General features: G+C 36.6%; 2 protein-coding genes across 8 annotated transcripts in view; one reads left to right on the forward strand and one right to left on the reverse strand.

Annotated features, from left to right (window-relative positions):
- Positions 1-10,103, forward strand: part of ATM (ATM serine/threonine kinase) — a 123,277-nt gene extending 113,174 nt beyond the window's left edge. For all 6 annotated transcript variants that reach the window (XM_027849493.1, XM_027849492.1, XM_027849491.1 and 3 more), the window contains 6 exons: positions 3,087-3,252; positions 5,432-5,518; positions 5,589-5,703; positions 6,756-6,819; positions 7,199-7,335; positions 7,438-10,103. In XM_027849493.1, the coding sequence (XP_027705294.1) occupies positions 3,087-3,252; positions 5,432-5,518; positions 5,589-5,703; positions 6,756-6,819; positions 7,199-7,335; positions 7,438-7,621 (753 nt within the window). In that variant the 3' untranslated portion in view covers positions 7,622-10,103. The remainder of the gene's footprint in view (positions 1-3,086; positions 3,253-5,431; positions 5,519-5,588; positions 5,704-6,755; positions 6,820-7,198; positions 7,336-7,437) is intronic.
- A 1,112-nt stretch (positions 10,104-11,215) lies between these two features.
- Positions 11,216-11,847, reverse strand: part of CUNH11orf65 (chromosome unknown C11orf65 homolog) — a 53,703-nt gene continuing 53,071 nt past the window's right edge. For both annotated transcript variants that reach the window (XM_027849592.1, XM_027849589.1), the window contains exon 8: positions 11,216-11,529. In XM_027849592.1, coding sequence (XP_027705393.1) covers positions 11,417-11,529 — 113 coding nt within the window. In that variant the 3' untranslated portion in view covers positions 11,216-11,416. The remainder of the gene's footprint in view (positions 11,530-11,847) is intronic.

An 11,847-nucleotide genomic window follows, 5' to 3' on the forward strand; every position in this document is an offset into this window, starting at 1 on the left:
AATGGGTAGCCCTAAATAAAGGTGTCAGCTGAAATGTTAGGGTAAGTACAACTTGAAGGATATGGAGAATAGACCATAATACTGAACCTTTTTTTAAAGTAAACCTTTATTGATCTTTTGTTTTTATATCGCCAAAATTTCTCCCAGTATTCCTCTCCCTCCACCTCCCAGAAAGCCATCTCATACAACAAATATTTTTTAATGAAAAAAATGAAAAAAGAGGAAGATTCAGCAAGACCTTTGAGTACATTTTTAAAAGTCTGAAAATAAATGCGCATGTGTGGCCCTTTCCTCCCTGCAAAGGAGTGGGATTAGAAATATCTTCTCATATCTTTTCTTTGGGGCCATGCTTGAATACTGAAGTTTTTCATCAGAAGTGTAGCAATACTCTTCTGTAATGATGAGGCAAGTCGAACTTCATATTTATGGACTAATTTATTTCACAGGTTTTTCTAACTCTAAAGAAATGGGGACCGAGGGAAGAGAATGGAAAACTAGGCTTGGTGTGCATTAGAGGGTTATTAAGAAGTCTCTTGTTTTTGAGCATGTCTTGTTTTGAGAGAGGGTTATTGAGTACGGGAGTGGGGAAAAGGCAGGAAAGAAATTGTTCTAAATTATGTTTCTAAATGTATTAAGATCTATTTGTAAAAATGTGTGGAGTTATATACATATGTGTATATGCATATTTGTGTTTATATGTATGTGATGAAGCACATTAAGCAGTTGAACACACATGCTCAGATTCTGTGATTCGGTGACTAGCAAAGAGTAGGCACCTTTCCATGTAGGAAACAAAAGCTGATGCTGTAAACTGGGGACTATGTAAATAGGACTGGTAACATAACTTGTTAATGTATAAAACCATTTTCCTCCTAAGTAGTTTAAATATATACTAAAGGAAATCTTGTAATCTTTTGCTTATTTAACTTAGAATTTTTGGAAAGTTCTGGCCGATTAGTTTTTTCTGAAATTTCCTTTGTTCATTTTAAGATCTTCTTTGTTTCTAGCTTTTAATCCAACACAGTCATGTGAAAGTTAGTCCCAATAGGGTATTTTTCAGTGTAACTATAATTTTCACGATATGACATATGGTGCAAGTTCTAGCCTAACATAGGCTGGTTTGTTTTTAAATCTCCTGACAGTAATGGAAAATGGAATGGAATGGAAATGTGCTAGACTTGGAAGATCTGGGGTCAAATCACATCTCTGACACTTCTCAACTTTAAGCCTCGTTTTCCTTTTCTGTAAAATGAGGATGTTAGTATTCCTGATCCTGACTCCATAGCATTATGATGAAGACCAAATGAGATATATAAATAAATCTCTTCGTACAGTTAACGGCCACCTGTTGTTGATGATAGCGTTACAAACTTTCTCAAAAGGGACTAAGTTACAAAAAAAGAAACACTTAGAGAGATTGAGTGATTAGTTCAAAGTCACATACTCCAGTAAGTGACAGAGCTTGACCCCAAGTCCTTCGTTTTTTCGGGCTATGCCGTCCTGCACTAAATTTGGATCACCATTATTAGAAAACAACTCAAAATGTATACCCTACTGATGGTGGGTTGGTAGTATTATATTCAGAAATGCAGAGCTCTAGTACATTCATCAGGAATGAGGTGTTTCTGTCTTAAGAATTTTGAGGGGGGGGAAATACTCGAGACAGATTGTGAGTACTGAAAGCAGACCTCTCCCTTGGCTGCAGCCACTAGAACAAAGGGGCCAGGTTTTGCTGGAAGTGACTCTTGGTTACAATGACAGTAGTTTTTATATTCATTTCTTTGGTGCTTCACAGTTTATACTGCTCTCTTCTAGTAAAAATCCTGTGAGATACTTTAGTGCACAGGAGCCATCTTATGACCTACTGGAAAGAGCCCTGTTGTGTGTTAATTATGTGAGAGATGATCTCTCAGAAGTGAAGCCTCCTCAAAGGGTTAATAGTTTTTGTTAATAGTTCTCACAAAGGGCAGTAATTAGGAGATCACTGGTCATTTGGAGAGAGATAAGGTTAGAAGCCAGATTGTAAGAAGAGTGGGAGGAGAGAAATTGGAGGCACCTGTTGTAGATGGCCCCCTAATTGTATTGTTGAAACACTCCCTTCTGACCTTTCAAAACCCCCTCAGGCCCTGTTTTTAAGCAGGTAGCAGAAAGAATAGAATAGCCCTACCCCCAACCTAAAACCCTAGCAAGACTTCCTGCCTTTCCTTGTCTCTGGGCAAACTTGTGTACTCTGTTGCTGGGGGAGATTTCTGTGAATAGATTGTGCTCCCTGAAGCCCAGCCAATGGGAGAAGGGGAAGGGGGTTAGGGAGGAGGAACTCGGTTAGGGTATAAATAAGCCTTGCTTTCTATAACCAACTTGTACCGGTATGTGTCCTCCCTGCCCGGGGCCATTAGGGTGACCAGGGGCCGTACCCTTTCTCATGAGAAACCAATAAACTCCTTTCTGCTTTCAAGGTGCCTAAGTCTTTGTCTTGAATTTGAGTAGTGGCCTCTGTCCCACACAGTCAGGACCTGCATTTGTCTGCTTATTCCAGGATTAGTTCAGAGACAGTCTGACTTGTCCACAGTTATGTAGCTGGAGTCTGGTTTTAAACGTAGGACTTCTGATTGCATGTCCAGTGCCATCTTTTCAGTCACACTCATAGCAGTAACTATTGCTATCAGCTTAATTTTCAAATATAATAATTGTAGAAGAGTATAATTGCTTATAAGGCTTTCTGTTTTGGATTATCCTCCCCACTCTCAGTGTCCTGTACTCAGTCTAGTAGTGTTCTGTGCCCACAGGGCAGCTAGGTGGCAAATTAGAGTGCCAGGCCTGGGGTCAGGAAGAACTGAGTTCAAATGCAGCCTCAGGTACTTACCATCAGTGTAACCCTGGGCAAGTCACTTAACCCTGTTTGCTTCAGCTTCCTCATCTGTAAAATGAACTGGAGAAGGAGATAGCAAACCACTCTAATATCCTTGCCAAGAAAACCCCAGAAGAGTCTGACACAACTGAAAAACAGCAACAGCAACAACAAATGCCCATGGTAGGACTCGATGCATTTTTTTTTTGGTAGTAATGTTTTGGCATTTTATTTAAAGGACATGCAGAAGAAATCTTTTGAAGAAAAGTATGAAGCCTTCATGGATGTCTGCCAAAACTTTCAGCCAGTCTTCCGCTACTTTTGCATGGAAAAATTCTTGGATCCAGCGGTTTGGTTTGAAAAGCGATTGGCATATACTCGCAGCGTAGCTACTTCTTCTATTGGTAATCTTTTAAATACTTAATAACTTTAGCTCTTTTAAATGTGGTGAATTCTTTTTCCCTTGACAAGCTGTGATTGTGGAGAAATATATCTTACCTGCATTATTTGACAAAGATTTTTCATAGTCAGCCTTTTTGTTTTTCCCACTGCATGAGGTGCAAGAGTATGCCCTTTGGAGCCATTTCAGGGGAAAATCTGCCCAGCCCTGAATAAAACTTGTCATGTTTTGTAAGCATTTGACCATTAACCTCTGACCAGTAGGTAGGAGAATAGGCTTGGTGGTAGTTATTTATTTCATATAGAAACATGTCCACTAATTTTCTATTCAATTTATTATTTTCTGTGTATCAGATGGAATGAGAAGCATATATCTAATAGAAAGCTGGCCTTGAAATCAGGAAGTCCTGAGTTCAAGTCCTACCTTCCACACATACTTGCTGTATGACTGTGGTCAAGTAACTCAACTTTTCATTGTCCTAGGCACTTCCCAGAGATTTTAAATTGCAAGTGAGTTGCTGATTTGCATTGGTGGAAAAAGTTTAGTTTCTATACTGGAAGTTCCTTACACTGATGAACTCACAAGTCTGAACCCCTCTTCCCCCCATCTACCTTCCCCCCCAATCCCCTACCCTAGCCAAAAAACCCCAACCATATTTAAAAGATAATTTTAAAACTCTTGAGGCTTACATATAAAAAATTTCATACTGCATTGTTAGTGCAAGAATATTTTGTGTTTGGCAACAGGTTTTCAGTTTTGGGGCTGAAGCAGTGATGCATATCTTAGTGTCTGGTGTCCCATACATAATATTTTTACTTACTTCTGAACGACAAGAATATATAATATGAATTTAAAATTGAGCAGACAACCCACCCTAACATCTCTGCATTTTAAGACAGATCACACTTTTGGCCTAATTTTTCCTGATATCTTAAAAACATGCAGAAGTAATATTTCTTCTTTTTATATAATTAGTATGAACTGAGACTCTTATCCATGATAATGGTCATTTGAACCATTTAGATTAGTTTTTCCAAGTAGGGAGTATTTAATTTCCCAAAGGGAACTCGGTAGCACATTAGATAGAAAGCTAGGCCTGGAGTCAGGAAGACACTTAATACTGTATGATCCTAGAGAAGTCACTTAACATCTGTTTACCTCAATTTTCCTCAACTGTTAAGTGGAGATAATAATAACACCTATTTCATACAGTTGTTGTAAGGATAAAATGAGATATTTGTAAAGCACTTGGTGCAGTCCTAGTCCATAGCAGTGGCTTGTTTCCTTCCTTCTTTCCTGTCTATCACAGGTGTCTGAAGTCCTTAGGAATGTATCTCAACTCACGCTGCTCAAATTTGCCCTATTCAGTTGTAAGTTGAGTTTATTTTTTTAAATTTTTGTGAGGCGATTGGGGTTAAGTGACTTGCCCAGAGTCACACAACTAGTGATTGTTTTGTGTCTGAGGCCGGATTTAAACTTGGGTCCTCCTGACTTCAGGGCTGGTGCTCTATCCACTGCGCCACCTAGCAGCCCTAAGTTGAGTTTATTTTTGAAATACATATATGGAAATGAAGTAATCTTAAGACACAAGAAACTATTTTTAGTGAGAAATTTAGTTTTTATATAGACTATACATTCACACATTACCCATAATGTCCATTTCCTGAAAACAGCCAAGCAAAATAACATTAAAATGTAATAGCAACTGATAGGACATACAACTTTATACTTTTATAATTTTATCATTTGTTAAATGGAAGGAAGAGTATATGCTTTAGCTTTAACAAATTAGTATCCATGTTGTCTGTGGTATTTGACTTGAGAGTTTTTTTAGCTGTTTAAAATTTTCTTTTACATAATTGCTGTCTTTGAGTATATTATAATTTTTGCTTTGTTTTCTTCATGTTCATATAAACTTTACTCTTCATACAAGCTTTACCTTATTTCTTTGAATTCTTCACATGCATAACAAAGTGCCCCTAGGATTTCTAGAACACAAAACACTTGGAGACAATTAGCAAGATTTGATAGTGACATTGTATATATCACTTTCTGTGAAATATTCAAAATAAAAGAAAGCTCTAAGGTCTCTAGTAGTAAGAAATATTGATGGCATTTTGATTTAAGAAATAAGAGGAATAGATAAAATGGAGTATTTTTAATTGCCATTTTTTTCTCCTCAGTTGGTTACATACTTGGACTTGGTGATCGGCATGTACAGAATATCTTGATTAATGAGCAATCGGCAGAACTTGTGCACATAGATTTAGGTAAGTAATAAAATACAGATTCCTTTAGTTGTCATAAACACTGTTTTTAATCTTGTCATTTTTCTTTTAGGAGTTGCATTTGAACAGGGGAAGATTCTTCCTACCCCAGAAACAGTTCCTTTTAGACTAACCAGAGATATTGTGGATGGAATGGGTATCACTGGCGTGGAAGGTGTCTTCAGAAGGTACGGGTTATTTTTTTGGGTAACTGAAGTCGTTTGGAAGGTTTTTCTTCATTATAAATGATAGATAAATTAAATCATTAACAAGGATGGTTTCAGTTCAATTCAGCAAGCATTAATTAAGCACCTGCTGTGTGACAGGCGCTAGGGACACCTGTTCTCCAGTACTTGTATGCTACCAGAAGGAAACAACACGTACACAAATAAGGGAATGCCAGAAAAATGCAGAGTGGTTTATTGAGGGGAAGGGGCCACAACTTGAGGTGGAAGAGGAATGATCAGCAAAGTCCTCCCTCTCGAAATACAACACTTGGCATTTGAGCTGAAGGGAGCTAGGGAATCCAAGAGACAGAGGCAGAAGCAAAGGCAGAACATTTCAAGCAAAGATACACAGTTAATGTAGACTGATCAACTAGAAGGTAACTGGGATCAAGAATCTGGGGAATGATACCAGAGCTATTGCAGCCTTTGTCAAACATTTTCGAGCTCTTTCTGTTTTTCTGTGCGACTGTCGTCTATCTCATGCCTTGTTCACCCAGCCTAACCAAACCTCCAGTGTGGAAGTGGCCTCACAGAGTCCTACTCCAGTGTCTCATTGAGGCATGGCAGCAACTTAGGGGCTTTAAAGGCTCTGCCAGCAGAGTTAAGTTCTGGCAGATTCTACATTGAGAAAATGTGGACATGGTACTGGGCTGGCAACAGATGGACTCCGCTCTCTGAGGACCACTTTAGCAAAGTATCCAGAGGCTCCTTACCTACAATAGTTTGACCATTGGTGATGAATTCTTTAGCCAAAGCACTCTATTAAAAAAAAGAAAAAAAAAAAGTCCTCTGCGGCTTCCACCCTCTTGTTTCTGCAGAGGGAAAGGTGGTGGGAAAGGGAACAGAGGAGACTCAAGAGTGAGAGAGAGAGCATCCAGGCCAGGGGAGGCCAAGCCGTGCAAAGACAGGAGAGCATCAAGTCATTCTCCACTGCCGTAAGGGTGCAGAGGTAGAGAGACAGAACGTCACTGTTTTGTTTGTTTGTTTTATGATTTCTGTTTGACTCTTCATAGGTGCTGTGAGAAAACCATGGAAGTTATGAGAAATTCTCAGGAAACTCTTTTAACCATTGTTGAGGTAAATGTTTTCAAGCAGTAAACTGTAAGGCAGTCTATTGATTCTCTTCCTTTTCCCATAGAATAACATCCTGCTGGGCTGCAGTGATTCAGATGGAGATGAATACCCTGATTATCACCACTCCTATTTAGGATAGCATTGGTGTTGATCACCAATCAGTTCAGATGTTATTATTAAACTTTTTTGCATTGCTTTAGGATTATAAACATTAATGTTTAATATGTAAATGAATACTTTCATTTCTTAGATCACTACCTACTATGTCTTTTCATAATGGTGGTCAGGCCTATGTTCCTTTCATATTATCTGCCTTAGCTGTTTCTGAATGTAGTTTTAGCATGCACACAATTCTTCTAAGGCATATACTCCTTACATTTAGGTCCTGCTCTATGATCCTCTCTTTGATTGGACCATGAACCCCTTGAAAGCTTTGTATTTACAGCAGAGGCCAGAGGATGAGACTGAACTTAATTCTACTCTCAATACAGAAGATCAAGAATGTAACAGAAGTCTTGGGTGAGTAATATCTGAATGAAAGGCATACTTATGTTATTTTTTAAATTCCCAAGGCTTTTGAAACTACACTGTCATAGTGAAATTTCTTTTTTTTGTCACTAGTCGTATTGACCAGAGTTTCAACAAAGTGGCTGAACGTGTTTTAATGAGGCTGCAGGAGAAGCTAAAAGGGGTAGAGGAAGGAACAGTGCTCAGCGTGGGTGGACAAGTGAACTTGCTCATCCAACAAGCAATGGATCCCAAAAATCTCAGTCGACTTTTTCCTGGATGGAAAGCTTGGGTATAATCTTTGGGATTTGAAAATCAGAATTGAAATTACAGACCCCCTTTTTTCCCCAAAAGTTTGCCTTGAAATTGACTGCATAGCTAATAAGCTATAGCTAATAATAATGATGATGTAAACTTAGGTAATAGTATATATTTTTTTTCCATTAAAAAGATAGTCCAAAGATGTTATGTAATAGTCCTGAGGAATATTTCTTGGTACTTTGGTTGGAAATAGGGATGCCAAATGTAATATACTTCTAAACCAATTTTAGAGAGTTCTTCGTTGAAATAAATGATGTATTTAAGTATAGGCATCTGTTAAGTGTTTTTAATATAGCGATTATAATTTTAGATTCTGATACTAGCCTTACTGAATGATTCATCATTGGAAGAAACACATAGACTATTTTTTTCTCTTCACTTGTCTTTAATAACGTTAAATAAATAGAACGTTTGGCATATCTAGAGGAAGGATAGCTAGGATAGTGAGAACACTGCAAATCACAGAGGGATGTAATAGCAATCTTGAGAATCGAAAGGTTAGAATATGTATGCAGGGTTAGATTTGCTGTTTTGCTAGGATGAATAGAGGAAATTATAGAATGATAGATTTTAGCTCAATATAGGGAAGAAAATATAATTTAAATTTTTTAAAGTCATTTAAAAAAAAACATTTCGCAAATGTCCCCACCCCCACAGAAGTCTTCAATGTAATAAAGACAGTTAAACAAAATAAACCAACACATGAACAGTGGTTTTACCATCAGTGTTCTGGAGTCGAGATAAATCATTGCATTGATCAGAGTTCTGATGTATTTTAGTCTTGTTTTCCTTTATATTATTATAGTCACGAAAAATATTCTCGCTTCTACTTTGCTTTTAGTTTTTCTTTCCAAGTTTTTCTGAATTCTTCATTTTGCCTTTTCTCATGGTACAATAGTATTCAGTTACATTCATAGATGAGGCATAATTATCTACCAGTTATTTGACTATAAATGGGAATTAGTGAATTTTTAAGCATAAGCTGATTGACAGCCTATTTGTGAATTCTTTTACTGAATGATCTTAGAATTCAAATTAACCATTTGCATTTCTAGTAAACTGCCTTTCACAGTTTGTGTTTGTGTTATTTTCTCACAATGTCTGATGAATAATTGTTGAATTGCTTGTGTGACATATAAGAAGTTGAATGTCTTATACCTAAGGTGAAATTATTCTCATTAAAAATATTTCTTAAAAAGGAATCCTGTTACCTAGTCTTAGATGAACAAAATTACCAAATACCAGTTTAAAATGGGCTAACTATAAGGGAGTTAATTTACATGAGATACTAATTTCCTCTGTAGTGGAAAGCTAGTCATTTATTTTGCTCATCTATAAAATGGAATTTTAAGACTGTTAATGTTTATAAACCATCTTCAAAAGGAAAATAGCCAGTTGCTAAAAATGGAATATTTTAATGACTTTTTTTTAGTAATACCTTTAAGTATTATTGGTAAACGGCCACCACGTTGTTATACTTCCCACATTCCATGGGCATATTTTGTGAAAACTAGAAGGCAACAGTTTTGCTTTCTTTAGGCTGAACAAAATGGTTTATAAGTTACAGTGAATTCTCAAAGTTGCTTTTTGGTTTTAGTTCAAGGAAATCTGGGTAAGAGAATTTAAAAGACATGATTAGTTTTTAATGTGTTGTGTTGCTGACGGTGTACATCCTCAATAGAGTTTTTGGTTAGCTTCAGTGTCTGTTAGTTACTGTAGTATTCTCCAGTAGGTATGCCATCAGAGACACTGTATTCTGTTTCGAAAGTTTGGAGCTTTGCCAGTTTAGTAAAAAAAATTAACACTTTTTAATCTTCTGTCAGCAAGTGCACATACCAAGAATACTGTATCAGTGGAAACAAGAAATTGAGATTGGGAAGGATTTTTCTAAAGGTGGTTATATCATGCTTCTCATTTTTTTTGAAGGGGGGCAGATAAGCAAGAGGAAGGGGTCTGCAATAGTAGAGGCAGAACCCAGCCAAAGAAAAGGATTCTTTAGGGGTGTTTAAGGGGCGTTACTAGTCCCTTAAAGGGCCTGTAGTTTTGGTGGGCTCATTCTCAACAAAAATGTATAAATTAAAAGAGACAACATGATTAATAGGTGAAGAAAAAAGTGCAAAGCCATAAATTTTTTATATCTCTTGTGAGAAAAGTTATTCAGTTACATTATGTATTTGCTCTCTTGAAATATGCGCACTAAAAAATTCTGAGGATTAAAAAAAAATTTTAATTTGGTAATGAAATGAATTTTCACATGTATTTAAAGGGCTACTCTTTTCACTGCCATAGGTCAGTCTCCTATAAAACTTTATTAAGAACACAGTCTGCTAATTTTGAATGCAGAGAAATGTATAATTAAAATTCTAGTTGCATGTTAATAAAATTGTGTATTTCTGTAGAATTATTGTTACTTAACATATTGATGTAAAATATACAACAAACCATTTCAATAAAAATAGACCTATAAAACAATATTAAAAACTCATACACTAGATTTCAGAGTGGTGATTTTATATTAGCAATATGGTTTTGTTAATGTCTATAGAATCTCAGGTTGAAAGCTATGTATAACTTTGGGGTTTTATTTTCCTTCATAACTAGGGAATGGTCTAGTGTAATACCTCGGCTCTCTAGGATCTTCATTTTTTTTCTTTTTTTTTATCTTTTTTTATTAATTTATTTTGATTTATCAACAATCACTTCTGTATGCTTTTTGAGTTTAAAATTTTTCTCCTCCTTCCTTCCCACCACCCTCCCCAAGACAGCGCACAATCTGATATAGGCTATATATTTATATTCATATTAAACATCTTTTCACATTAGTGATGTTGTAAGTAAAAATTAAAACCAATAGGAGGAGCTATCAGAAAGAGGAAACAAAACTCAACAGAAGAGAAAAAAAACATAGCAATTCGACTTCCATAGTTCTTTCTTTGGATGCAGATAGCATTTTCCATCACAAGGCCTCTGGAAATGTCTTAGATAGGATCTTCATTTTTAAAACTATCAATCAATCAGGCTTTCTTTAGCACCTAGGTAGGTCTTCTTGGCCAGTTTACTGATGGTATGGTTTGTTTGTTTCCTCTTACCAAAACCAATCTCTCCACAAATATCCTTGATCCTGTTTCCTCCACAAATATCCTTGATCCTGTTTCCTCCCATATATCTCCAAATGGATTGTTCCCACAATGGCCTCTCCCTCTAATCTTTTCTTTTTTATTTGTGAGGCAGTTGGGGTTAAGTGACTTGCCCAGAGTCACACAACTAGTGAGTATTATGTGTCTGAGGCCACATTTGAACTCAGGTCCTCCTGACTCCAGGGCTGGTGTTCTATCTATTGTGTCACCGAGTTACCCCCTCTCCCTCTAATCTTAGTCTCACCCTGCTACCCATAAACATGCCCTAGTCATTGCCATTCTGAAAAAACTCACTAGACCCTACCATCCCCACAAACCATTGTCTCTTCCCATTAATAACCAAATGCACATTTTCACATTCCAGTATTAAAATAATCTTTAATGAGTTGTGATTGTTAAAGATACAGCAACAAGGCTAACTTCTTTATGGCATAGTCACTACATTAAGCATAATGTTCTATTTCTAGTTAAACTGTATTGCCTAAAGGGCTATATCTACTGTGTATGATGTGTATGAGTATATAGATTACTCCTTAAAGAATATGGCAAACCAACATCTGAGGTATAACTGATGTGTTCAGAAAATCAAAGAATGTACAGAAGGACATGACACATCAGAGGTCTCTGCCAAGTAGCTATGAATTTTCTGCTGCTTTCTTCAATTTTTCTTCCTTTTTCATTTGTTCCAGGGCAGCAGGAGAAAAGTCTAATTTAGATACTGGATTCCATATTGTCCCAAACCTGAAACCTAAAGAAAAAATTTTACATGGTCAGTGGTTCAAATTGTAGAGAGATATTGATGATCAAGAACATCCATACAACACTTGATAGGTAACTTTCTCAAGTCTCTCATCTCTACTTTAAGTAGAGATAAACTTGTATCTTCACTGCTATCAAAAGAACTCAGTTCCCCTTTGCATTTCAATAAGTTATTTTTTCAGAATTCATCAATAATTATTTTCTGAGGGAGGGATGTTTCTTCTCTAATCCCTCTAAATCTACTTCAAAATCATCTACTACTACTACTACTACTACTACTACTACTACTACTACTACTACTACTACT

Source organism: Vombatus ursinus, unplaced genomic scaffold (genome assembly GCF_900497805.2).
Source record: "Vombatus ursinus unplaced genomic scaffold, bare-nosed wombat genome assembly UNPS02007612.1, whole genome shotgun sequence".
NCBI classification, from domain to species: Eukaryota; Metazoa; Chordata; class Mammalia; order Diprotodontia; family Vombatidae; genus Vombatus; species Vombatus ursinus.